This window comes from Anguilla anguilla, chromosome 12, assembly GCF_013347855.1.
Source record: "Anguilla anguilla isolate fAngAng1 chromosome 12, fAngAng1.pri, whole genome shotgun sequence".
In the NCBI taxonomy this organism is placed as follows: domain Eukaryota; kingdom Metazoa; phylum Chordata; class Actinopteri; order Anguilliformes; family Anguillidae; genus Anguilla; species Anguilla anguilla.
This window is the reverse complement of record NC_049212.1, coordinates 33,412,983-33,440,165: the sequence shown is the minus strand read 5'-3', so window position 1 is coordinate 33,440,165 and position 27,183 is coordinate 33,412,983. Positions and strand designations below refer to the sequence as shown.

The following is a 27,183-nucleotide window of genomic DNA, read 5'->3' as shown; positions in this document are numbered from 1 at the left end:
TCTACTGTGGTGAGCTCTGTTGCCAGAAGTGGTCAAGGGGGAATGCATACGTTTTTTCTTCTTCTACTTTTATAACCAGAGGTGGAGGAAGTGGGGGCACTGAATAATGTTTGTGCCTGGACATCAGCGCCGTTGGCCTTAATTAATCTCCCTCAGTGCGTAAAACACTTTCCCAGAACAAGGCTGCGCATGTTTTCACACAAAGGAACAAAACAGTTCGGTGTGCGTTAGCGCCCAGGTACTGTTTGTGCAACGGAGCTTGGAGATTTTCCACAATTTCACAGCCCCAACTGTGCGGACCTCCTTCTGTGGACTAAGGCAGGGATAACTTAATGTGGTACGGATGAACTTTGTGGACAGGTACAACCTGACAGGGTCATTGACTTGTCTGGAAATGCTTTTGCCAGGTGGCCGGCTTTGCAGAGAGCATAACTTTCAGCTGGGGACCCGGGGACACAGTGAGCTGTGTTCTCTTCTCATTTGGAGCATTGTGGGATTTGGGCCGGTATTCCATCAATGTTTATCTTTAACTTCGACAAACATCACACTTCTCGACAAGCGTTTGTCCTCACAAACTCAGTTTGGTGAGTCAGTTTTAGTGCTTGCTGAACTCGCCAAGTAGTTTGCGAAGGGATAAAAAAAATATATTGCTCTTAACTGGTACTCAATTTTAAGGACAAATGCTAATTGCATCCTGGCCAATGTGTATAGTTTCAATGTATTTGATGGCAGAAACGACGTACCAAAAACAGTGTAATTCACTGAACAATGTAATATGGTGTCATTTCAGGATGACTGTCTGCAGGCATTACATGCTTATGAAAAGGCTTCCTTATATACCAATTGATGTAAGATACGCAACACTGTACTAATTTCTGGGTGAGCCAATGTACTGTGGTTCACTTACTATAAAAATGACTATTAATAGGCATCCAATTAAATGAAAGCGTGTTCAGTAGCACACCATGTCTAATTTTTAGTTACAGTACCAATAGAACTGATGGGTTAATAGGCTGTAATGTGTGGTCTTTGCAGTTAGCTTCAGTCCCACTAGTCTACTTGTTTCAAATGAAACTCTGGGCTTCATTTGGTCTGACTTGGCAGAATCCCTTCTGAATTACAGGTATGCTTTTTTTCCTCCTGAGAATACACATGCTCTTTTCTGAACACTCAGCAACAGCAGTGCACAACGTTTCCAGTCCCCAACCTGCTGTTACCCGTGATCAGATCTGTCCTGTTGCACGCGTTTCTTTCTTCAAAAACCAATGGGCATGTTCCATTAATCACAGAGGTCTGTGTCAGGGAGAGACAGAGGCAGGATGAGGGAGAGGGAGAGAGAAGGGCAGGATGAGGGAGAGAGAGAGAGAGAGAGAGAGAGAGAGACAGGGAGGGAGAGAGTCAGGATGAGGGAGAGAGAGAGAGAGAGAGAGAGACAGGGAGGGAGAGAGTCAGGATGAGGGAGAGAGAGAGGAGAGAAATAGATCAGAAATAGGTCACAATAGCACAGTGGTTTTAATACAAAATACAAATAAGCTGTATTTGTATGATAAGGGAACTTGTAGCAATAGCATTCTAATATGTAGTGACATTAATTGCAACAAGAGAAGCACTGTCTGGAAGAATTAAATTTCCACTCTCCCCCCGCACCTTGAATGCACCTTATTACCTAAACTGGGTCAAATAGGTATTGAATTTTGAATTGTTTTTGTTGAATATTGGTTTAAAATTCTAAGTAATCTGCCATGAATGGCAAGTGTTTCAAGGGCAATTCAATCTGATTCCTCCACACATTTTTCTGTATTGTTATATTGTTTTTTATAAGCTTTGAAAGTTGGCAGACTTTATGTATTTCATTGTACAGTGGCCCTGCTTATACCTAGACATTCAAGTCTTGAATGTAAAAAGTAAGATGCATAGTTTATCACTCTTAAAAATGTGTTTTGCTTTGCTTGGGTGTGAAAGATAACATAGAAAGCCAAAGCTGTATGTTAGAGTAATGACTGCTTGTAGCATATTTCTGTGCAACAGAAAACCATATATTTGTCTGAATATGTTAAGTAAAAGTCTTCGAAAGCCACCTTCAAAAATGAAAGTTGTGTTTGGATACTAGCTAGATAGTCCTAAATTTAAAAAAATGTGCTGTAAATTTCTGTTCTGCTGTCCAAGTTGTGTGTGTGTGTGTGTGTGTCTGTCTGTGAATCTGCGTGTGTTTGTTTGTATGAGCTGCATTGTGAATTTCTGTTCTGCTGTCCATGTTTTGTGTGTGTGTGTGTGTCTGCGAGTCGGTGTGTGTTTGTTTGTATAAGCTGTGTTGTGAATTTCTGTTCTGCTGTCTAAGTTGTGTGTGTATGTATGTGTGTGTGTGCATGCGTGTGTGTCTGTCTGTCTTTCTGTCTGTGAGTCTGTGTGTGTTTGTTTGTATGAGATGTAGTAAAAATGTTTTCATATTTGACCAACTTGTTTTCAAAATGGTTGTGATTCTTTGATGCTCAGTATATAATATGAATAAATTCCATAAATGAATACACATAGTTCCATTGCTGTCTGTGCAAGTAGCTATATCTGCCTGTTTTTAAGTGTGCTAGCCAATACATATGAAGTAATTGTTTTAGCTAAACCGGTATGTTCAGTTTTCCAGTTTTGGTGATGTTTTGTTTGAAAGACCACATTTTTCACCCATGTGAGGATGGTTTTTACTTTGGTCGGTGAGTTTAGTGCTCATAGACTAATGTCCCGATTTACTGCTCTCTAAATTGGGCTGGAAAATATAAGACTGGTACTACACACACATACACACATGCACACACACACACACACACGTGCGCATGCATACACACACACACACACACACACACACACACGTGCGCATGCATACACACACACACACACACACACACACACAAACACACATGTGCATGCTCATGCATTACTCAAGCCAAAAACAGTCTGTTTCTTGTAATAATTTTGAGAATGTGATTGTACCCCTTTGCGTTCAATATGTGACTTCAGACATCATTTTGATTTAGGAATGATAAATGAGTTTATATGGTATATTTTTGCTTCCAGCTATAAAATTGAGGACATGATAATCTCATCCATAGGGGGAGCTGTAATGTAAGACAAAGTTTTTCTACATGTTTACTGAAGAGTCCCAAATTTTCAGCTGTTGGAAGGTGGTGTTTAAATTATGCTAAAAGTGTCAGATGTATGTTTTTTCTCATTGTGGTTCTAGATGGTTTAATTGTTTTTTTTTCTATTTTTTATTCTAAATGTAAATGCCCTGATGTGAGCAATAATCGCCTTTTGAGTTTATTCTGTCTTGCAGTCGAAGAGCAAATGGGGAGAGTGGTTTGTAGCTGTGAATGTTTCAGATTCAGAGTTTGACTCGTGACATGCACACAGACGGGGGGAGAGTTCCAAGGGCCCTGACTGACAAAGGCCCTCAAAAACTTGACGGGGGCCCAAAATCTAAAAAATCACTTACTTTTGAGTTTTTCCTCAGAACATTTATAAATACAAATGTATAAATGTATGTATGTGTACAAATAACATGTTTAATATTGCCCGCTATTTTCTACCCAACTGAATGAAAATATGACTTTAAAACCAGATTTATTCTTCTTTTCACAAAGCCCTCAGCAGCAGTCTTAGCATCTATTTCACCTGCTTGTTTTTCCCAAAAAAGCATTTAATTTATGCTACTTCCACCAAGTGAACAGCAGAGTATTTCTGGGGTTTTTATGCTTGCATGCACAAGCTTAACTTCCTGTTTTGGGTGTCGACGCCCACCTGCTTAAGTCTGAGTGCCCTGCCTTCAGCCAACAGGAAATGGCACCCCTGTCATTTACAGAACTTCCTGCCTGTTGGCATCCCGTCTCTCTCTCTCTCTCTCTCTCTCTCTCTCAAAACCCTCAGCAATCTCAAGCAGGATGCGATAGTGCTGTTTTATAAATAACCCTGAAACAAGGGGACGGGCCTGCGCAGAGAGCTCTGCCACATAGCTGTTAGCCTGCACGCTGTGCTTCGCCCACTTGTCACTGTCATCTGAAGTTTGGAGGAGATGCTGAGTGCAGAGGTATGATCTCATCTCTTAATTATTACATTGATTTATGCATTTTGTTTTGTGACTTTTTGCAGAAAGTCCGGCCATGTTATTTACCTTCAAAGACAGGTTTGAAGAAACTTTTGGCACTCCGATTTGGAGGGCAACACAAACAGATGTTCAAAGTAAAAGCAACTATGTCAGTGTTAAGTGCATTCTAATAGAGAAAGTATTGTCCCCATTTAATTTGCATAAACCCTGTGGGAGACCATTTAATACTGGGGATTTTGAGATGCTGGCAATCCAAACTTCCACAATTTTATTGATTGTGGCCTTTTAGAAACAAATATTAATTAACATATATTTATCAAAGTTAGCACTGTAAAATTATCTCACAAGATAATACAAAAAAAAATCCCTGTATATTTTCTTTGAGTATACGTATTTTTGTATCGATACAGGGCTAATTCATCTTTCCAATTAATTTGTTTTCATCTAGTTGAATAATTTGCTTACCATAGCTCATCTCCAGTTGCTCTCTCGAATTATCATGCAGTGCCTGGGGTATGTCGTTTCTCATTCCCACCCACTCCAAGACGTCATGAAACTGTCAGGCAAAGCGGCGTCTGAAGCTTGCACGCGGCAAACTTCCTGCGCGCGGATTCCTTTGTAACCTCTGTTGGGTTCGCTGTAGCCGCCTAAATTGAGCAGTGGAGTTAGGAAATAAAATGACATGGTTTAGATAAGTTGTCATGAGCTGGTTCATCTTGTGTCATAAACAATGTAATCAATTCAATAAAGCGTAAAACTGTAACAATATCTAGGCTTCGATTAGCGTACTCCCTGTAAAGGTGTTGCGGATTCACGCGATTATGTCACCTGCTTGGAGATGGGTAGTCAACCTTTTAGATGGTATTACAACAGTGATCGGATAGCCCGTGCGCATTCCGTCCAACGTAACCCAGTTTGCTAATTTTACATGTACATATGTAACAGAACTGTTCTCCTTCACTGAGTCTTGCGAAACTGCTAGACAACCCCCATAGTTCAGCGCTTCAGACGAACCGCTAAATTTCCTCCTAAAAGCCACCATCTGCGCTAAAAAAAAAAAAAAACGTCTTCCTTTCGCTAGCTTGCTAACGTCCCACAATATGCAGCTTGCACTGGAGAGATTTGTGTGTGTGAATCTAAATATAAACCAAGACCACCCATTTCAGAAGAGTGCGCACGGAATCTCCTTTTCTCTTGGTGTTCGAGATCGCGGAGTAGTAGTAGACGGAGAAAACATATGTAGTCTATGTAAATAGTTTTTATTACCACCAAAAATAAACTTTGATAAGCAACGCACATTAGAACAGCGTTCGATCGGACTACACAAGGAGTATGGAGGTAACAACATCCAGTATTTAATCAAGTGAATGGACTGACGTTCAGTCATGTTCAGTGTTTACTTCAGGGACATCCTGCGACAGGGGCGTAAAACTTCTGGAGGCTGGTAAACTACTTTCAGATTTTGTATGAAAACTGGTAATTTAGAGCTGGGTGTAAGTGCTTCTAAATTGACTCGTGTTCATCCGTGTTATGAATCTGGTACAGTTCTTGATTTTTAAAGTACAGTAGCTGCAGTCTACTTACAAGTCTAGCCCAAAGGAAACATAACGCACAGTCACGCCGTTTATACAAATAATCAATAAAGTTTGCCTTAAAACAATGGCATAAAATAATAGCCTACGGGATATTTCACCGGGTGGCGGGGAAGCAGCATACTTCATTTTGAAAAGAATTTACCACTACCGCTCGACGAAGTCCAGCGCTGACAGCGTGGTAAAAGAAGTTTGCATTATTTTCATTTGAATCGCTGCCTTACACCTGCCTTACAAGACCAGGTCTTCTGAACCTGTGTTTTTCTGATTCAGACTCCTGTAAATCATGGTTCAAATAGAAGCAACGAGTTCAGACTGGAATTCAAGTTCATGTCTTTCGTTTATTCTCTGGTACAGTTGGGGTGGCTAGAACGGACAGGAAATTATAGAAATATTTCCAAAATATGCGTAATTTCCGAACTGTGTCGTGATTAAAATTTTGCTCCATGGACCAGTCCTAGGTAAAATAATGGTTGAAACACTTGTTAGACACTAGTAAAATTCCTGCAGATAACTGTCAATTTTTAAAATACGTTTTTCGACAAACATTCAGAACAAAATTATTTTATATGGTTGCACATTTTGAATTCTCAGGGATCTGCAGGACTATTTGTAAATGTTTCCAACATATAAAGAGTTAAAGTATTTTTGATATTTGACTGTGGACATAAGCAGCCGTAATTACCACTCTTGCTGTTGTACAGTTTTACAACAGAATATCTCTGCAAAGTCATTTTGCTCATACTGGAGGCCATCAACATGTTACTGGTACATTGGGGCCAGGAAAGAAGGTGGAAATCGGGATATTTCTGGAAAAAAAAAAAAAGTTTAGAGATGGAGGAGTGGACCAGACAGATGTGGATTTTATAATCGCAATGTGGGTTTCTCCACGTGGCCTAGCTTTGTGTGGGGTTTTCCGCTCTAAGATCAAGCGGAAACCTCTCAGGTCTCTGGGTGTTTGCACAGGGTCCAAGCTTCTTTACATTTTTGTGATATGAAGCCTTTACTCCGGCTATAATTGTGAAATATTGACGATAGCCAGTGTTTATATTGATATTTTTTTGTCAATATAATGCCATATCATGGCGTTGTATCGAAACAGGATAGGCTTCAACATTGCTACGATGCTCTCAAGATGAGAGTCATCATTCAGTAGCTGAAATGGTTCCAGACATAGTTCTGCTTTTTCAGATTTTGCAAGAAAGATCTTTTTTTCTGAAAAATGTAAGCAGAGATCTCCTTTTGGACGGTTACGGGGTGAACTGCCGTCCCAACTGGCTTCTGTATGATGTCAGAATACCTCATGGATTGAATGGGCTGAATTGTGGGTTAGTGAAGGAGAGAGAGAGTGAGAGTAGCTCACTTTGACATGTTGGACAAAAAAAATCCATCCGTCATTTTTATTTTTTTAGTACTAGTACTCAAGATTTGTTGATATTGACATGTTTGACTTCCTTCTTAGTCTTCCTGACAACTGTGTTTGTCGCTGTAACACCAGAGACTATGAATCTGCTGAACCAAGCGCCCAGTTTACACTGACTCGTTTTGAACGTTATTTGTGTCAGATGTGGCACTTTGCATTTTTTTTACAAGGCAGAGCCTTGCTTGTCATGCTGCTAACCTCGTAGCATCTGTGGTGCGATTTCTGTTTCTGCCTACACCGGCCTATGTCACATCTTAAAATAAAGTAATGAGATTGCTAGGCTGCTTTCTAGTTTACGATGATGAAGATGAGTGCTGATGTTTGGGCTGGAGGTTTTGAAGAGACTACAACTAAAAAGTTTTAGTTGCTAATGCTAATCAGCGCTTGGCAGATCAGACTTACACCTCAGTTTATTTTGTAACATGGGTAAAACTTGTGTGATTAACTTAGGCATAAATGTTGAATTACCTCCCTGTGGTATTTTCCACAGGATAAACATCCTCCATCATATCTTGTGTCGGCCAACATACTACGAAGTGCCTTCAGCTGGCCGCAGATATAAACTAGTATTGACGTGCGGTTAACTTGGTGTTCCTAGGTTAACTTGGTGTTCCTAGGGAGAGACCACAACAACTTATTTATAGGAAGTTGTTATTATGGCAGAAGATTGAAACGTCTTATGGGTGGATCAGCATGGGAGTATTCAACAGCCCAAGACCTAACGACTGAAACCCTTTCTAGGGGGTTTAACATCCTGTGATGTGGGGAAGCTCCTGGCCACTTTCCTCTGTACTGATTGACTGCCTTCACTAGTGTGGGACTGTGTGGCAGGGTTCCCAGGGTGGGAAACTCTCTCAGTTTGGGAGAGAGAGAGAGAGAGAGAGAGAGAGTGAGACTGAGAGAGAGAGTGTATGTGAAACTGCGAGAGAGAGAGACTGAGAGAGACAAAGAGAGAGAGAGAGAGGGCCAGCCATACAAATGGTGCGGGTGTTCACTGTATGAGAGAGACATTCCATGTTCGTTTTCTGTTTATATGTTTATTTGACATTTGTAGTATTTGTCATGCATCGGCAATATGAATATATGTACGTCACTCCAGTAAACCTCATTTGAATTTGAATTTGTATTTGACAGAAACAGGAGAGAGACAGCCAGTCAAACGTGCAGTGCAGGTGTGTTCGTTATGCAGGAAGTTCTAAACCACTTTCATTTTAACAGACGTGCCTACGCACAAACCACAGCTGCAACTGCCACATCAAATTTCACTATACCAGCCTTGCTTTCCTTACCACTATCTCTGTCAGTTTTTTTGTGTGTGTGTAACTGAGATGCAGAAATGAGTGACTAAAGTCACAGTGATAGCAGTCTATTCCAGGAGCTGGAGGTCCAGATAGTCTGTTGGTCTGGTTATGGTGTTGCTAGTCACAGCAAGCTACGGTGGGATTAGAGAGGAACTTGAGCAGTTAAGCGGAGCAGCACTCTGTTACACATATCAAAGCCATACCTGGAACGATGATAGCTCCTGTTTTGGATATCATTGACGTTTTTAGTAGATTAATTTAAGATGATTTTTTTTTGTTAATCCAGATAATTACACTGGTTTTCTCTGGAGAAGCAAACCGCAGTTTTCAGCTACCCTAAATACATTCAAATCAGATCCAAAAGCCTTCTAAGTTTGCCCTTGATGAATTGTATATAAGCAGCATTGTATCCTGAAGATCCCAGGCACTCGACTTTATCTTTGAGTAATTCACATGTAATCCCTCTTATAGATTTTTTGTTGTTGTTGAAGTATTATTAATGGTGCAGGGCAAGGGTCTGAATGACAGTCCATCCCAGTTAGCACTGGGAGACAGGTGTCAACTGCCACCCATTTCCTCATAGTTATAAATAACGCTAGAGGGAGAATCCATCTACTGTCGAAGGATTCTGCTCTGAAGCTTGAAAACAGTTGTCAGCGGGTTATGGATTGCTTGTGTTACCTCTCAATTGGCCAATGGTTTTCATGTTCTGAAAGCACCCACATATTTCAGCCCAAAGCAGCTTCTGATTTGAACAAATTATGTCTTTTGCCATGTCTGTAGTGGGGCTGAAGTTTTGTCCAGGATTTTCCTTTAAAGGTGGGCTGGTTGTTTCCAGAGAAATTGTGATGAGGCAGCAGGCACTGGGAAGATAAGCCCATTTGGAGGCCGTGGGGCGCAGTCCGTAGGGCAGCCAACTTTCAACTTTCAGCCCTGTGCAGCCTGGCATAGCACTTTCTGTACTGTGATCCCACCTTTGTCTGTAGTGTGACGCCAGGAAGAGAATTGGGGCCCTACAGACAGGTATGACCGCAGCTGTAGTTCATTGCAATCACATCAGCTGTGGCCCATTACCTAATTATGGGCTCCATAAGAGGCCTGGCTTCCAGGTCTAGTAGGAGGAGTGTTTTAGGCCGTTTGAGAGCTGGTCTAAACACTGTGTGGTGGGTTGGTGCCAGTTTGTTGGGTTTTTGTTAATTCTTTGCTTTTGAGCCGTTTGGTTGCAAGAGTTCCCTTTTCTTGATGTATTTCTCTTACATTGGTGGTTTTGGACCAATAAAAGGCAGTAAGCCAAACACGTCTTTTTGTGTTTTTCCTGCTTGTTCATCAAGTGGGCAGTGGTCACCCCCAGCCTTGCTTCACAGTAGCCCTTTCTGCTTTCCTCCTTTAAATAAAATTAATATAAAAAATATATACATGAGGACAGAAGACTGCTCTCCTTTAAAACAAAATCTAATTAAAATGAAAATTAGCTCAATAGCTAAGTTTGGCTAGCGCATTTACATGGACATGCAAGTTGAAATGTTGATCAACATGCACTGTCCTTGTTAAATGAATGGCTTAAATAAATTCATTTAAAAAATCAACAAAATAAATAGACATAAGTTGGACAACAGGCCACATAAATTGATACTCTGACTGTGATCGCCACTAAAAAAAGGCAGCCAAGCCTGGCACTGAAGAAAACGGAAGCGATTAGACCTGTTTGCCATTGTTGGATGGAAGGACAGAGCCCTGCAGTGTGATCTAAGCTGTGTAGTGGAGTTCCTTCCTTGACCGTACGCCGTTCGACCGATCGGAGTGCATAGCGGTCGAGGTGCGTGCTGCGTCTGGCCTCCCGGCTATGTGATTTCATTATGTCCCGAATGCCAGCTATGCAGATCCTCTGCCAGCGCTGGCCTGCCCCTGCTCCTGCACCCCGTCCCAACAGCTGTGGGGTCAGACCACTGCCCCACGCTGGGACACGGGAACGGAACGGTGGACCAGAAGGACAGACTTAAGAAGGAGACGCTGACTTTAGTGTTTATTATGTACTCAGCATTGCTCCTCTGTCAATTTCACCCTTGTTTACACCAAGAATACTACTACTAATAATGCTACTACTACTTACTATTACTGCTACTACTACTGCTGCTGCTGCTACAAGTAATACTAATAATACTACCACTAATACTACTACTACTGCTGCTACTACTACTACTAATACTACTGCTACTTACTATTACTGCTACTACTACTACTGCTGCTGCTAATACTAATACTACTACTGCTGCTGCTACTACTGCTGCTGCTGCTACTATTAATACTAATACTACTAGTAACATTGTTATTCGTATTATTATGATTATGTGAAAGACCTAACAAAGGATTGTAAGAATTAAAATGGGAAAAAGCTCAGGTTCTCCTCTGAAAATAGGACAGTCTGAAATTTGGTTCAGTGCAATTCCTTAACCAACGTAATTCCATGACTGGGCTTTGAACAGCACAAGAGGAGGGATAATGATGGTGGAATGATGGACATTAAAGAGGTCACATGATGCCTTGGCACTGAAAACAATGTAAGATAAATTAATGAACAGAGTTATTAAAACAGCATGTTAATCTAAATAAATTATTGTAGGACACGGTAACAAGGTAACATAATAGAACAATAACAGCATAATAACTGACCTAGGAATAAGTTTATTTCAAATTACATGAAATTAGTACGTTGGAATCAGTGATAGGATGAGAGAAACAAAACAGAGTTGCAAAAGGGAACCAGGCAGGACGGTTTAATGTCACAGCAGGATGTTTTGTAACAGGAAGGAAATGGGGACCATGACATTTTGCTGGTGTGGTCAAACCTGCTAGTGTGTTCAGTTTGAAGCAGCTGGGGTAAAGGTGACGAAGGCAAGTTAAAACGAGCCTAAAAATCATATATGTATATATATATATATATATATATATATATTTTAAGATGCTGTATTGCCTCGATCATTAATTGTACTACATCCTCCTGATACCTGGCAACGGCTCATTCGTTATTTATTTTTTTACATGATGCAGGTGTCTTGGATGACTGAAAAATGTTGCAGTGAAAATATTTTCAAAAATTTTATTTCAAGGGGCCGCCTGGGTAGTGTAGAGGTAAAAGCACTCGCCTGCCACCGCAGAGACATGGGTTCAATCCTTGGCAGCGGTACTTCCAGCTTCCAGTCAGACATTCCTACGAACACAGTTGGCAGTGTTTGCGGGTGGGAAGCCGGTGAGGGTATGAGTCCTGATTGTTGCATTAGCGACTCCTACTGGTTGGTCGGGGCACCTGTTCAGCAGGGAGGGGATCTGGGGGAGATAGCGTGAACCTCCACGCGCTTTACGCTCTCCCAGTGAAACTCCTCACTGTCATGTGAAAAGAAGCGGCTGGCGACTCCACATGTATCGGAGGAGGCATGTGGTAGTCTACACCCTACACCCAGACCAACAGAGGGATAGCGCATCGACCAGAACCGTGATACACACAGGGAATTGGTATAATGGCAAAATTGGGGAGAAAAAGAAAAAAATATATTATTTCATTTATTTTTATCGTATGTCCCTTGTAGTGTTAGTTTCAGCATGCTAGAAGATGAAGGTCTAAACATTAAGACCAGAGAAGACCAGATATTCTTGTGAGTGGAGTGGAGAGTGGAGAGTGGAGTGGAGAGTGGAGGTTGTTATAGCAGCAATGGGTGGACCAACTCCCTGGTAATGCCCATAATTTTGGATATGTTAGATGTCATGTGTCGACATACTTTTAGCCAGGTAGTGTATCTGTGCACCACCTGTTGGCTTGCCAAGGTTTCGCAAATTTTTGGCAGGACGGCCCAGACATTTAGAGATTTTGTCTCTCTCCATGAGCTTTGGAGTGATCTCCTCTTGCCTTCTGGTCCGCTTTGCCCTGACCGTCTGCTAACGGGCTGCCATAGTGCTGATTTACAGACTGCGGGCGGGTTGACAGCTGTGTGGAGGGTGGGCCGCTAAGGGGACGCTAACGAGCTTGCCGTATGTCTGATTTCTGGGTAAGGAGCACCAGAATGTTGCTGATTGCCAGCAAAGGCCCTTTGCGGGTGAAACCCCAAATGTACCCAACAAGTGCCCCAGTGGTAACAGGGCTCCTGAAGCTCTGAAGCAGAGGAGGAAATTGCAGAGTGCAGCAGTCATTTAGGACCCCTCCCTGTGCCCAGAGCAGCCTGGCCTGGTCAGGCAGTCCATCAAGGAGTCCAGAGTCCTGTCATCACCGTAATGGATAGTCCAGTTTTTTGGTCAGGGGAGTGGCAGAGTGTTCATTACAGAGCCCTTTGACAGTGGGTATGTGTGTGTGTGTGTGTTTGTGTGTGTGTGTGTGTGTGTAAACAGAGAAAGACTACTGTTTGTTACAACATAAATGTGAGTGACTGTGTGTGTGTGTGTGTCTGAGCATGTGTCTGTGTGTTGAAATAGAAGACAGGGGCTGGTCTTTGGCACTGTGCAAACTGTTGAACAGAGCAGGAGAAGGAAGTAAAACAGAACTTAGATAAGTGGAGGCTAGCTTGCACAGAACATCCCCCGAAGTTGCAGTAGGATACCTTCCGAAAGTTTAAGACGATCCTCGTTCGTTCATTTTAACCCAGGCTCTGAGAAGAGAGAGATCTGACTGATCCTAGATCAGTCACAGGACGTGTTTCAGTTACTCTGGCATTGCCCAGTGGTGACAGATTCCAAAGCTGCCACACCGTGCTTGCATGCCCTGTTTATGTGTACAAATAAATGAGTCGTGTAGCCGGAAAGCTACAGACAGGGCAACAGCAAAGTCGGCCGCAGCGGCTGCAGTAACAGAGTGACGCAATCCTCATTCAGGGGCCACAGAAACCAGTTTATGGTTGAAAAGACAACTCTGTTTAGTCTGTTTTCCATTTCCTCTTTATCCGTCAGCTCTTTTAATTCTCTTTCCTGATGATGTTTATTTTACTTTTTAAAATTTTTATCCGCTATTTCTCTTGCCCCACCTCCCGCCCTACACCAGCCTCAACACAAGGCCTTATAGCATCATTGAGGGCTGAGTGTCAGTGTCTTAGACAAGGCAAACATGGATCTCTTGGAGATAAATGTTTTTCCGAAGTTAGAATATTTAAATTTAGAATGCTGTAAATAGGCTCTGGAAAAGTGCCATATTAAGATGAATACACGGTCTTGTGACGTCCTCGAGTGTTTGGCAAGGAGGGTGTGTGTGTGTGTTTCTGTGAGTGTGTGTGTGTGTGTATGTGTGTGTGTATGTTTGTGAGTGTGTTTGTGTGAGTGTGTGTGTGTGTGTGTATGTTTGTGCATGTGTTTCTGCGAGTGTGCGTGTGTGTCTGTGTGTGTGTGTTTGTATGTTTGTGAGTGTGTTTCTGCGAGTGTGCGCGTGCGTGTGTCTGTGTGTTTCTGCGAGTGTGCGTGTGTGTCTGTGTGTGTGTATGTTTGTGAGTGTGTTTCTGCGCGTGTGTGTGTGTGTTTCTGCGAGTGTGCGTGTGTGTCTGTGTGTGTCAGGGGAGTCTTAGTGTCAGAAGTGGACGTGTTGGCTAGACTCTCTGACGTGGGTGGGAGAGCGTGTGTAGTGGTCTGTAGGGTGGGAAATCCACACTTTGTGCTCAAGTTCCCACACTGTACAGTTCATACAAATCCAAGCTTTTAAAACTGAACATTCAAAATAAAAACCACAGGAGCTGTGAAATAATTATGCTTGTTAACACGCAGTAGCTCATATTTCTTTGGGTTCTTCGTTAATACCAAAAGGCCAGTCAAGACTAATCATACCTTTATAAAAAAAAATCTTTTTGCAACGTGGTCAAAATGAAATTGTCTGTGGACAGAAGCTGCCTCTTCTGCTTAATTGTGCAACAAGCTGTTTCACTTCACTGAAATCTGTACACGCCCAGAATTTATGAGCCGCTTCGGTCCTGACAAGGCTTTTGTGGATGTAACCAGCCCTGTATAAATCAAGTGTAAGTCTAAGTCTCGTAATATACAAGCAGCGGATCCAGGACAGTGGCTGTCTGTTTTCCTTTTGGGTCGTCTCATAAAGCATATTGTTCGTGCCGAGATTGTTTTTCGGCGGTGATCGAATCGTACCCGGGCGTCGGCCCCAGTGCCTGATAAAGAGCGACTTTGTGAGGCAGTCCGGGGGTCTGCACGGTCTTCCCTGGGGGTCATCACGAGTTTTTGGTTGGCAGCTGGATGACAAGCAGTAACACCCCCCATCCCCCACGGGAGCCTGCTTGGAGGGGCATTACCGGAATATTCCATAGTTGATTTCTAATAGGATTTTCTATGTTCATTAGTGTTTTACGGTATTTGGGGGGAGGGGGGGTGTTATCTGAAATTACGTAAACAACTGAAACAGAATTCCTCGTGTTTGGTTCTCATTTAAAAAAAGCAGGCCCAGTTGTAATGTAATAATTTGCTTGAATAACTTAATTGCAGCGGTTTTTTGGCCCCTAGTTTTTGTCAGTTTTTTTTCCCTTTGTTAATTTTTTTTGCTTGTTCTGGTGCAGAGCTGCGGCATAATTCCAAATCTTTCCAAGCAGACCGGTAAATGTACACTGTTAAAAAAATCACTATACGTCTTCCTGTTTAACTGTGCGCTGAGAGATCATCCGGAGTAACTGCAGTTTTGAGAGGCACCCTCTCATGCTGTAGTTTCAGTAGCGACCGTATGACTCCCAAACTGTCTCAGAGTGAAACCAGCTGTGACATATGGCTTGGCAGAAGCTGATTCCCAGTGAACCCTTGTCTTGCTGTGTCAGTATACCTTACAGCACATCAGACTGCTCCTGCACTCTGTGGCTCCTGAGTGTCTCCTTAATAGAAGTGGAATGTGCTACATGTTGTTAATGTATGGAACCTACACTGCCTGGCCAAAAAAAAGGTTGCACACTCTATTATATTTTGTTGGACTGCCTTTAGCTTTAATTACGGCACGCATTCATCGTGGCATTGTTTCGACAACCTTATGCAACGTCACAACATTTATTTCCGTCCAGAATTGCATTATTGACGACGGGAGAGTTGAACCACTCCGTAAAGTCTTCTCCAGCACATCCCAAAGACTTTCAATGGGGTTAAGGTCAGGACGCTGTGGTGGCCAATCCATGTGTGAAAATGATTCCTCATGCTCCCAGAACCACTCTTTCACAAATTGAGCCTGATGAATCTTGGCATTGTCATCCTGGAATATGCTCGTGCTGTCAGGGAAGAAAAAATCCATTGATGGGATAACCTGGTCATTCAGTACATTCAGGTACACAGCTGATTTCATTTTATTGCCGCATAACTTTACTGAGCCTAGACCTGACAAATTGAAGGAACCCCAGATCATAACACTGCCTCCAGAGGCTTGTCCAGTGGGCACGATCCAGATGGGAGGCAGTGTATAATCATGAATAGATTTTGTAGGAATGTAATTTTATATATGCTGTATATATATCTGTAAGTGTTAAGGTGCAATATCGTTATACTTTATTTTGATGTATTTCAATATATTGCATTATATTCAGTTTCTGTTGTGTGTGTTTGTCTCTGTTTAAGTGTCTTTATTTTGTGTACGTTGACGTGCGTCAGAAGTGATTGCTGAATGTTTCCTTTTGTGTTTATTCAATGTGCTTTTGCAGAATAGTCCTTTTCTGTTTTGTTACTTCCTCTTTGAGGTCTTCCTTCTACTTTTCTGTTGTAGTCAGCCACAGAGAGCCAGGGCAAGCTGAGGAGCTTTCTTATGGAAAAAATCACTCCGTCATTTTAATTTTATTTAGTTTTGATTTTCTTTCGTACACAGACAGCTGCACACGTTCCCATTGGGCGGCTCTATTTTTGTCCCTCTTTTCAGGATAGGAATTCACTCCAGTGGGATGAGAGAGCCGTCTCCCCGGACCTCTCTCTCCGTAGGGACCGCAAACGCAGCCAAATGTTCTGGATCATTCTAATTGTCCCCGTGCTTTTCCTCAGACCGCTAACCCCAAAAACAGAGGCGAGCCAACCGGGTCTTATCTCCTGCTACTGTATCCCATTCCTCTGTGTGTGTGTGTGTGTTTGTGTGTGTGTGTTTGTTTGTGTTGAGTGTGTGTGTGTGTTTGTGTATGTGTGTGGGGCAGAAAGGGGGGAGTCTTAGTGTTATGAACCTCAGCTCTGTTGTCCCACTTGTCATTTCATATAAAATATTAAACCAAAATTTGACTTGTTTGTCTCTGTTTATAAAAGCTAGTTTGCTAGCCCATGAACAGCAGTTTGTTTCTGTGAGACAGGATGGAGCAATGACTTACTCAGTGTGGGCGGGGGAGAGCTGGGGGGTGGCAGCAAAGGACAGGATCATTATTTGGATTTGGTACAGTGACTTTGCAAAAATAAGTGCAATAACAGCCAGTAAACAAGCCTATATATATTCTAATTGGGGGGGGGGGGGGGGGGGGGGCATGAAGCAAGTTAAATCTTCTTGTGAGAAAAAACTGAAATGAAATGAGCAATTAAAGAAATGGGAGTAGTGTGTATATTTCCATGAGGCAGAAATGGATGTACATTGGGAGATATGGTTTAACCTGATTGTGTCAGAAAGAGATGGAGAGAGCAGAGTATTGGAAAGGTGGTGCTCTGGAGAACAAGTTCCTTGAGAAAGAATGTGTTTCTTCACCCCACCTGTGCGGGAATGACCAGACTATGCACCAGTACAATTTTCATGAGACTAGAGAAAGCGTATTTCAACCACAGTGCCTAGGCCACTGCAAGCTTTTGTTGGAGCATTGCTGTATGAAGTGGGCCCCGGCAGATCCCACTTTACCAAGGTCAACAGTTACAGAACTAATACCCGAAAAGTTAGAGATAGAGATAGCCATAGTAACTTTACAGGGTTGGTATACAACCAGACCAGAGACAGATAGGAAGTTAATAAGGTAAACTATGTTGGGGATATACTATGTTGAGCCTCATGTACCACCATTCTGCTGTCCCCTCCTGTACACCCTTAGCCAGAAGGAGTCTTTTTGTTGGAGTGGCAGTGTACTATCATGGATGGGGAATTGGCCTTTTAACTGAAAGGTTTAAATGGTTTGATTCCAAACTAGGACACTGCCATGGAGCAAAGTATCCAGCTGTACAAATTAATACCACATAAAAAGAAAAAAGTTGTCTAAGTCTCTCTGGATAACTGTGTCTGCTAAAATGTCAGTAATGTAATGTAGTTGTGTATTAGGGTATGCTGTGCAAACCCTGTTCAGAATTTGTGAATCCCCATTGTTCAGAATCTGTGAGCGACTGTTCAGAATCTGTGAATCCCTAGTGTTCTGAATCTGTGAGTGACTGTTCAGAATCTGTGAATCCCTAGTGTTCTGAATCTGAGTGACTGTTCAGAATCTGTGAATCCTCAGTGATCGTTAAATGATTACGGATGCCTCGTCCTTCGCAGTGCCCTCGTGTCAGCCGATCCACACGTCGTGAAAAACATGGCGCTCTAGACATAACACCTGCCCTTCTTGTGTCACTAAGGGAACATTCGAGAAAGGTGTGTGGGTTGTGGCTGCCAGCGCGGTTGCTCTACGTGAAATGCGTTCCTAGAACTGATTAACAGAAACAATATTCTTCGGTCACCTCTTTTGTAAGTCCTTCGATATCCTGGTTGACGTGGTTGAGTAATGTGGCCAAAAACATGACTCTTTCTTGTTTCCTTGTCTTAAGTGTGGTGCCGCTTGAATCCGAAAAGGAAATTCAGTCAGATAATTGCATGGAGAGAGTCCACATGTCTGCTTTTACTCAGCTTTCCTACATTTCTCATGCATTCTGCATTGGCCATGGTAATGCTGTGCAATCGCAATCGGGTTGACATTTCCCATTGATTCTCCATACAGTTCATTCAGATGGGCTCACAAGCAGCTGATCACTGTAACTATGCTACAGTAACGGAACTCACAGGTTCAGAATCTAACGGTCCTTCCAGAACCTCTAGTGCTGTTTGACAGAACATGAAGAGATGGAGGGGTTATTCTTTAGAGAGGTGCCTCTTACTGCTTTGGTTTATACACTAATGCCTTGGGGTGTCTGTGAAGATTCTGTTTACGTTGTATGTAAAATATGAAAAGAAATATTAATACAAAGTGTTTTCGTAATGCATTTTGTAATGTGGCTGGGCTCTGGGAAGGTATGACTAAAAAATAGCCTTTAAAGAAGAAATTATGTGTGTGTTTGTGTGCACGTACGTGCGTGCACGTGTGTGTGCGCATGCGCGCGCGTGTGAGTTGTTTTTATGTACTTGTAAGCATGCCTGTGTTTGCGTGTGGTGTCTGTCAGTCTGTATGTCCATTCTCACCTGCTTTACCTGACTTGTGTGTTTCAGAAGAATTCTGTCAGCCCCTCTGGGTCTGACCATACAGGAAGTTCGAAGGGTCAGAACATGCCTCCACCCACCGGAACAGAAGAGGTGCTGTTGAAATCTTACGTTTCTCCTGCCACTCTGCTTCTCTTTTCTTGCGTTATCTTCTCTTTTTATCTACTTTTTCATTTAAAACCTTTGCAATGAACAATTTGCATCTGACAAACTTTTAAAAAGTTTAATCGTGTAATATCACACATAGGAGAAACAAATATGAAATTTCTATAAATCATGATTTACATAGGAGAAACAAATATGAAATTTCTATAAATGATGATTTACAATGTTAAAACATTAAAAATGTTTTGTTTTCCCTTGTAAGAAAAGTGTATGAATTACTGTACCTTGCATAATTTGATTGAACTTTGGGTGGTTACTATATTGTAATATTCGATTGTTCAGTTTAGCAGTTTATGTTTTTTGCTAAGGGCACTGAGAGTTTTACACAGCTGTTATCAATACTCATATTTACTTGTATATATGATGCCCTGTGGTACTTTGTGTTGGTTTATAGTATTGTGTTTGTTTACTGTGGCTGTTTGTGGTTAATCGTGTTGCAGATTTGTGTTTTTTTGCACACCAGTTTCTGAACCACACATGTATTTAGCCTTCCTCTGAATAAACTGTCTGGCTCTGTCAGTACAGATGCACTGTTGCCTTTTTTCTATGGCTCTGTCAGTACAGATGCACTGGAGCCTATATTCATGGGTCTGTCAGTACTGATGCACTGACGTCTGTATTTATGGGTCTGTACTGATGCACTGAAGTCTGTATTTATGCCTATCTCTGTGTGTGCCCCAGTGTTTGAGTGCAGTGACTCTGTCCCAGTGACTGAGTGCAGTGACTCTGTCCCAGTGTTTGAGTACAGTGACTCTGTCCCAGTGTTTGAGTGCAGTGACTCTGTCCCAGTGTTTGAGTGCAGTGACTCTGTCCCAGTGTTTGAGTGCAGTGACTCTGTCCCAGTGACTGAGTGCAGTGACTCTGTCCCAGTGTTTGAGTACAGTGACTCTGTCCCAGTGACTGAGTGCAGTGACTCTGTCCCAGTGTTTGAGTTCAGTGACTCTGTCCCAGTGACGGAGTGCAGTGACTCTGTCCCAGTGACTGAGTGCAGTGACTCTGTCCCAGTGTTTGAGTACAGTGACTCTGTCCCAGTGACTGAGTGCAGTGACTCTGTCCCAGTGACTGAGTGCAGTGACTCTGTCCCAGTGTTTGAGTGCAGTGACTCTGTCCCAGTGTTTGAGTGCAGTGACTCTGTCCCAGTGTTTGAGTACAGTGACTCTGTCCCAGTGACTGAGTGCAGTGACTCTGTCCCAGTGACTGAGTGCAGTGACTCTGTCCCAGTGTTTGAGTGCAATGACTCTGTCCCAGTGTTTGAGTACAGTGACTCTGTCCCAGTGACGGAGTGCAGTGAGTCTGTCCCAGTGACTGAGTGCAGTGACTCTGTCCCAGTGTTTGAGTACAGTGACTCTGTCCCAGTGACTGAGTGCAGTGACTCTGTCCCAGTGACTGAGTGCAGTGACTCTGTCCCAGTGTTTGAGTGCAGTAACCCAGTCATCACAGTGAGAACAGTCCCAGTGTTTGAGTGCAGCTAATGTGTCCGTGTGTCGTGGTGGTTGCAGGAGTCCCATTGAACTCTTTTCTCATTTCAGGTGAGGAGGAGGCCGCCACGCACACTCCAGCTGAACCCCGCGGAGCAGACGGCTGGAGGGGTGAGCTCCCGCTCTCCGCGGTCAGATCACTGTACCTGCATGAGTCCTAACCAGCACCTCACATTTGGCAATAATGCTTTACTCACTATGGCACTGAGCTGTCCAACCAATCAGAAGAAGGAGTTCAGAAGTGTGTTCGAATGAGGTCAGAAAAGTGTTTTAAACTGGCATTAGCTGTAGTTCTACTATAGTTAGAATAATAAAGGGACTGTTCAAATTAAAAGTATTTACTAGCTGACTTATAGTTGAATACTATGGGGTGCATAAACTAAAAACGAAAACAAATTACTATAGCAAAAAGGCTTCCATAAAGGAACCTGAGGATTAAGATCATGCATTTAAAACCAAGAAGTGATGCCTTTTGGCTCTTTTGGGAGGCGCAAGTCTCTCCTATAGGCAGTCTTCATACCTGGAAGTGTCTCTGAGGTTTTCACATCCTGCTGTCTGTGTTTCCTTCCTTCCCTTCAGAAACCCATTTTCTCCTCAGGCGCTCCTAGAGTCAGGCCAAGGAGCTCCCCCCTCATCGAAAAACTGCAGGTACCCACGATGCCCCTTGTAACCCCCAACCCTGCTCCCCCACCCCTCAGGCTCAGAGTGGCAACAGGCTCAGGCAGGGGTCTGTTCACCCCCTCAAATCTCCTGACGTTCTCAACTCTCTTCCTAAAGTTTCTATGTGGTGGTGTGACCATGAGCACTGATAGGGATTTTGAGCCCCATGTAAAGATCTCACATTGGGCCCCACTACACCCAGGCCACCCCGTCCCTGCAAAATTACTATAAGTAGACTTTATTTTTTGAGAGCCCTGCCCAATCAGAGGCCCCCCCCCCCCCCCCCCCCCCCCCCCATACGGCCCTCCTGGGTGTGACAGTTACCCAAACTCGTTTGAAAGGTCAGGCTTCTTAGTTTGTCCCTTGTTCATTTAAAATTTTCCTTAAAAGCTTTTTTTTTGTAAAATAAACAAATGAGCCAATAATGTTTTTTGTTACATTATTTAAATTGATTTAAAAAAATAAAAATAAAACTTACTCCAAATGACTTAAGATCACAGCTAATTAATTTAGATGTATTTCTGGGGGAGAAACGGCTTAGAGACCTGAACATAACAGTCTCATAATTCATACATGAACTGAATCTAATCTTGGCTGATTTTGGTTGAAAACCTGGCTTTGGCTCGAATAGTCATTGTACAAATGTAAAATGTTGCTGATCATTGTTAAGAAGAACTTATTCTCTTTTCTCAGCAAGACAAACAGTGTGGGGCCAAATTTTCCTGTTCAGTTCGGTGACATTCTATTCGGAAAACGAGATGGGCGCTTTCGTGTTTTTTAGACTGAGAAATGCTTCCACCTAGTGGACACGAGCGGGAGGTGCACGGCTAAATCCCCGCATCGGCTTGTTTAGGGCGGGGGTTCTGTTCGCGGACTCCTCCCGGATTGGCTCCGGTTAATGAGCTCAGGGGCTAATCGGCCTGCCGCTCTGAGGCTGAATCATTAGCCGCAGAGGACACGGCCGCGCCGTTATGGGACAGAAGGGCTGTCGTTTTTCCCTGTTCCTCCTCTCCCCGGTTCAGGTAGGGTCAGATCGCCCCCGTCCCCAGAACCTTTCCGCTCGTCCTCGGCTTCGTGCAGCAGCAGCGCGGCGTATAAATCGATTATTTAGCGCAACCACGACCGGCGAGCTGTCGTGAGGTTTTGGGTCACCGGAGGAGAGTGATTATGCCGTTGCTGTTTTTAAAATCCAGGAGACCTGCTGTGCCGACCAGTAATCTCAGCTCTCAACTGATTCATGTAAATACACGCGCAAAGGTGTCTTTTTTAAGAGTTGTTGTTACTTATTACTTATTTCATGAGCTTTCAGTGATTTTTTTTAACAATATATATTTTTACATTTTGGTTGTGATCTGGCCTCAGGCTTGGGTTACAAATCCGTATATATATGTATCACAAGAGCACTTGTGTATCACATACTTTATAGGATTATATATGAATTAAATATGAACTGCTATATGTGTACGGCTGTTTAAGCTTATAATGATATATGTTTCCTTTGTCTTTTTCCAGGCCAATCTTGCATTAAGCCCTACAACCCTGTTACCTACATCCAGGAGTTCGGAGGTGAATCTGCCGCCCAGCCCTTTCTCTCCCGGCCACGCCCACAGCCCCTTCGGGCTGCCCAGCCCCGCCCTGAGCTCCCCCGGCCCCACCCCAGGGAGTGAGGAGGAGGCCCCCATCAGCTTTGAGCGCCCTCCTGAAGGGACTGCACTCCCCAGCATCAATAAGGTGAGGCGCTTACGCCCCCCCCAGGCTTCTGTTCTTTACTATTCAAAACCACAGTCCTGCACAGGCTTCTGTTCTTTACTATTCAAAACCACAGTCCTGCACAGGCTTCTGTTCTTTACTATTAAAAAACACAGTCCTGCACAGGCTTCTGTTCTTTACTATTCAAAAACACAGTCCTGCACAGGCTTCTGTTCTTTACTATTAAAAAACACAGTCCTGCACAGGCTTCTGTTCTTTAATATTCAAAAACACAGTTATGCACAGGCTTCTGTTCTCTACTATTCAAAAACACAGTCCTGCACAGGCTTCTGTTCTTTATATTCAAAACCACAGTCCTGCACAGGCTTCTGTTCTTTACTATTAAAAACCACAGTCCTGCACAGGCTTCTGTTCTTTACTATTCACAACCACAGTCCTGCACAGGCTTCTGTTCTTTAATATTCAAAAACACAGTCCTGCACAGGCTTCTGTTCTTTAATGGAGATTTATCTTAATGGATTGAACATATGGTGTGTGTGTGTGTGTGTGTGTGTGTGTTCCAGGCAGAAAAATCAACCATTATATAATGATCTGAATGTGTGTTTTCCCATTAGTGTCATAAATGATGAAGGGTGACATTAAGAATTAAGCTTAAAGTGGGCACAGGACCACTAAGCTCTTGTAGGCTACACCTCCAGTACAAATATTTGAATTGTCTGAAAACAATGAATGAATGAATGAATTAATTTGACAATTTAAAAACAGGCTTTCATAAGACTGCATAGCAGACAGTAATTCTTTAAAAATGATCGAGGATAGAAGCACAAGAAAGCTAACAGGCTTATTTCCATTGTGGTCCTCTAACATTTGAACATAGACATGACAAAACATCCAATACAATATAGTTAATGGAATACAGATGGATATGACAGTCGGACAATCCATATACCACAGGACAGACAGCATACTAGCAAATTGGCAGATTATATTAGTAAAAAAACAATTTTTTAAATAATATTTAACAGCCATCTTAAATTCAGAGGAAAGTCTATTCCACTCGACTGCGGCCTTGTACAAGAATGTATTCGTGGAAACATGTGTTTGTATTTTGCGTGTGTGTGTGTGTGTGTGTGTGTTGGGGGGGGTGGGGGGAGAAGGGTGGGATAAACCGAACCAGAGAAGGATCATTGATGCTTCGCACCTGCGTTACCCAGAGGGACTGCTTACAATCCCGCTTGTTGCTAAGGTCCCTTAGCAACTCCCTGTGTCAGCCGTGTCGTCACGGTGACACATCAGGGACATTTCTGTACAGGTCCCCGGTGGCTGTCCTGTGTCCTATCCTACAGCAGGCGATCAGTAAGCCAGGGACTACTGCGCCTCTAATCCCCATTAACGGTCTTATCCCTGCTGCTCGGGGCCCCGCCCCCTTCTCTATGCCACACAGTGCGCTGACTATGCGTATGAGGCTGTTCTCCATTACTGCCACAAACGCTTGGCCGAGTGAAGATCCACGCCTGTGCTTTCCATTGCAACAGTTTGTCTATTTCACCTTCACTGGATGTACCATTCTGATGCAGACACAATGGGGAAATTATGGCTGTCGTGAAACTTACGGCTTCAGACTTTATTTTTGGATGCAATCCGATTCTGAAAAGACATTAAATTTGAAATTTGATTAAATTTGAATGAGAGCTTTTTAGTACTTTGTTCAACAAGAACTCTGACAAACGCTTGCTAGAACGATGGCTTAACAGGATCAATCGCTCAGCAGCCCCTAAAAATACTTTAAACACTTCAGAAATGTGTATCATTATTTACACTTTGGTAGATGGAGTAATTTAACAAAAATGAGTAGGGGCAGTACTTGCTGATATTCCAGGGTAGGATCAACATTACCAGCTGATACTCTAGGGTAGGATCAGCAGTACCGGCTGACATTGTAGGGTAGGATCAGCAGTGCTAGCTGATATTGTAGGGTAGGATCAGCAGAGCCAGCTGATATTGTAGGGTAGAATCAGCACTGCCAGCTGATATTGTAGGATAAGATCAGTAGTACCAGCTGATGTTGTAGGGTAGGATCATCAAAGCCAGCTGGTATTGTAGGGTAGAATCAGCAGTGCCAGCTGGTATTGTAGGGTAAGATCAGCAGTACCAGCTGATGTTGTAGGGTAGGATCAGCGGTTCCCACTGATATTCCAGGGTAGGTTCAGCAGAGCCAGCTGATATTGTAGGGTAAGATCATGCAGTATCAGCTGATGTTGTACAGTAGGATCAGCAGTTCCAGCTGATGTTGTAGGGTAGGATCAGCAGTACCAGCTGATATTGTAGGGTAGGATCAGTAGAGTCAGCTGACATTGTAGGGTAGGATCAGCAGAATCATCTGATATTCCAGGGCAGTATCAGCAAAGTCAGCTTATATTGTAGGGCTGGAGCTTTTGTAGTGTGAAGCTGCCTTAGACAGGACAGGCACGTCTCCATGACGATAAGAGCCAATGTGCAGTGTGGTTGTTGCCCTATCTAGAAACAAGGCTAAGCTACAAACCGCTAAGCTACATTTAGCCTAGTGAGTGTGCATTCTTCTGTTTCTCTGTCCACACAGGACCGAGCTCGGCTGTCATTCAAACGTCGGCCGCCCACGCGACAGCTCAGGAAGTCCTGCAGCGAGGAGCCTGCTGGGGAGGAGGGGGCAGCCGGGGGGCAGAGCTCCCCGTGTCAGCTAGACGGCCAGCAAAAGAACGAGGGAGCGGAGGAAGAGGCTGAGAGCACAAACAGGAAGGTCAAAGGGGTCAGGGCAAGGAAATCTTCAGGGAGGGACGGTGGAGGAGCAGATGAGGACGGAGAGGAAACGGTAGCTGTCACACAGGAAGTGAAGTCAGCCCGAGATGAGGCTCCCGCTGCGCCCGAGGGGGAGGGGCTACCCGGGGAGCCATGCTCAGAGGACAGGGTCAGAGCCAATCAGGAAGAGGGGGCGGAGACACAGCCCCAGGAGGAGGAGGAGGGAGAGAATGTGATTGGCCCAGATGAGGTGACAATTGAAGTCTCAGTCAAGTGATTCTCCTTGAATCTGGAGATTTGGTGTTATCGCGATGCCACGGGGGGGCGCTCCAACTCCTCGGCATTACTGATATTTGAGTTTGGACTTTTTTTTTTTGTTTCTACAAATGCATAACAGCATCAAAGAATTAAAATTGAAAGCATTCCTGAGATGTGTGCCGCAAGAGACGACCAGTGATGTTACAAATGGTTTCCTGCTCATCAAGTATCTTATACCTGTCTAGGTTTCATATATAATTTTGTATATTATTAAATGTATTATTATACAGTAATTATTTGTCATCCCTTTATATCTAAACCCTAATGACAGATAATTTAATAAAATCTTCGCACTGAAATAAGCCTTTCCTGTCTTGCTGTCATTTTCTTTTTCCTAAAACAGGACAAGCTCAAAATCATGGGAGATGAGGGGGTGGGGCCATTTGAGGAACTTGACCATGGAGCCTCTTTTTCACACATCCCTTTTCTACACAAAAAGAAACATTTGTGTGGGGGGGCCCCCTTTACTTAAAATAAGCAATGTAATTTCAAATTTGACATTTTTTTCAATTACAGTGTAAGTTCTCAATTGGTAGGTTATGAGTCACAGTCATATAGATTATAGTAGTATACAGACATATATGCTGTTTTTAATTATATGTATTATAAATATGTATAATCAATCATGTTAGTTTATAAAAACTGAAAATGTTATCATGCATTGTGTTATTTTCAAATGAGGCCTTAAGGTTGGGGCGTTGAAGGCATCAGTGCTGTGATGTACTGTTTCCAAACTTGTCCACGAGAGGGCGACATTGACTTTTTAACTGGCTTGCAGGCTACATACAGTATAAAAAAGGTTGATTACAAACAGCATCCATTCCAGTTTCGCATAAGAGATATAAGAAAACACTTAGCTAACTGGCTGCATTGTAAACATTTTCAAAAATTGGGTTTCTTGCTTCAGCATCAACTGTTTAGAACTTATATGTCGAAATATACATTGCATTGGTACTCACGCCATGCGTTTAGTTATTTTAATCACAGGTTTTAAAACAGCTGATTTATTGCATTCAGTGGTTAGTCTACTGCGGCTGTAGCCGACACAGCCACTTCCAGTGGATTCTGGAAGAATACTTGGAAGTCCCCGATTACAATTTCTGGTTCTCAGAATTTCTGGTTCTGATAGGGAAGTTGGGATGAATCTTGTAAGCGCGTGTTTTTACACAATTGCTAAATTAACTAAATTTTAACCATCGGGTAATGTTGCCAGTTGATTTGCATGTGACATGACTGGAACATCTTTCTATGACTCTGACAGAACTTGTTTTGGGGAAAAAAATAATTTAATATTTGATCATAACCGTATCGCATAACCAAATAGCT

General features: G+C 43.0%; 1 protein-coding gene and 1 long non-coding RNA gene across 5 annotated transcripts; one reads left to right on the top strand and one right to left on the bottom strand.

Moving 5' to 3' along the window:
• Positions 1-699: 699 nt before the first annotated feature.
• LOC118209694 lies at positions 700-5,114 on the bottom strand. Its single transcript, XR_004761749.1, has 3 exons — positions 4,922-5,114; positions 4,559-4,740; positions 700-1,293 (listed from the first exon to the last, which is right to left on the bottom strand). It is a non-coding gene; the product is annotated as an uncharacterized LOC118209694 (long non-coding RNA).
• zgc:153184 (uncharacterized protein LOC751652 homolog) lies at positions 3,893-26,161 on the top strand. Of its 4 annotated transcripts, none has more exons than XM_035385252.1 (6): positions 3,893-4,075; positions 18,761-18,844; positions 20,446-20,505; positions 20,974-21,042; positions 22,567-22,785; positions 25,364-26,161. In XM_035385252.1, exons 1-6 carry the CDS (start codon positions 4,061-4,063, stop codon positions 25,814-25,816), a joined length of 900 nt encoding a protein of 299 aa, XP_035241143.1. In that variant the 5' UTR covers positions 3,893-4,060; the 3' UTR covers positions 25,817-26,161. The 4 variants fall into 4 exon arrangements, with proteins under 4 accessions (XP_035241143.1, XP_035241144.1, XP_035241145.1 ...); XM_035385253.1 differs by lacking the exon at positions 3,893-4,075 and adding an exon at positions 5,190-5,431; XM_035385254.1 differs by lacking the exon at positions 3,893-4,075 and adding an exon at positions 5,518-5,537.
• The last annotated feature ends 1,022 nt before the right edge of the window (positions 26,162-27,183 follow it).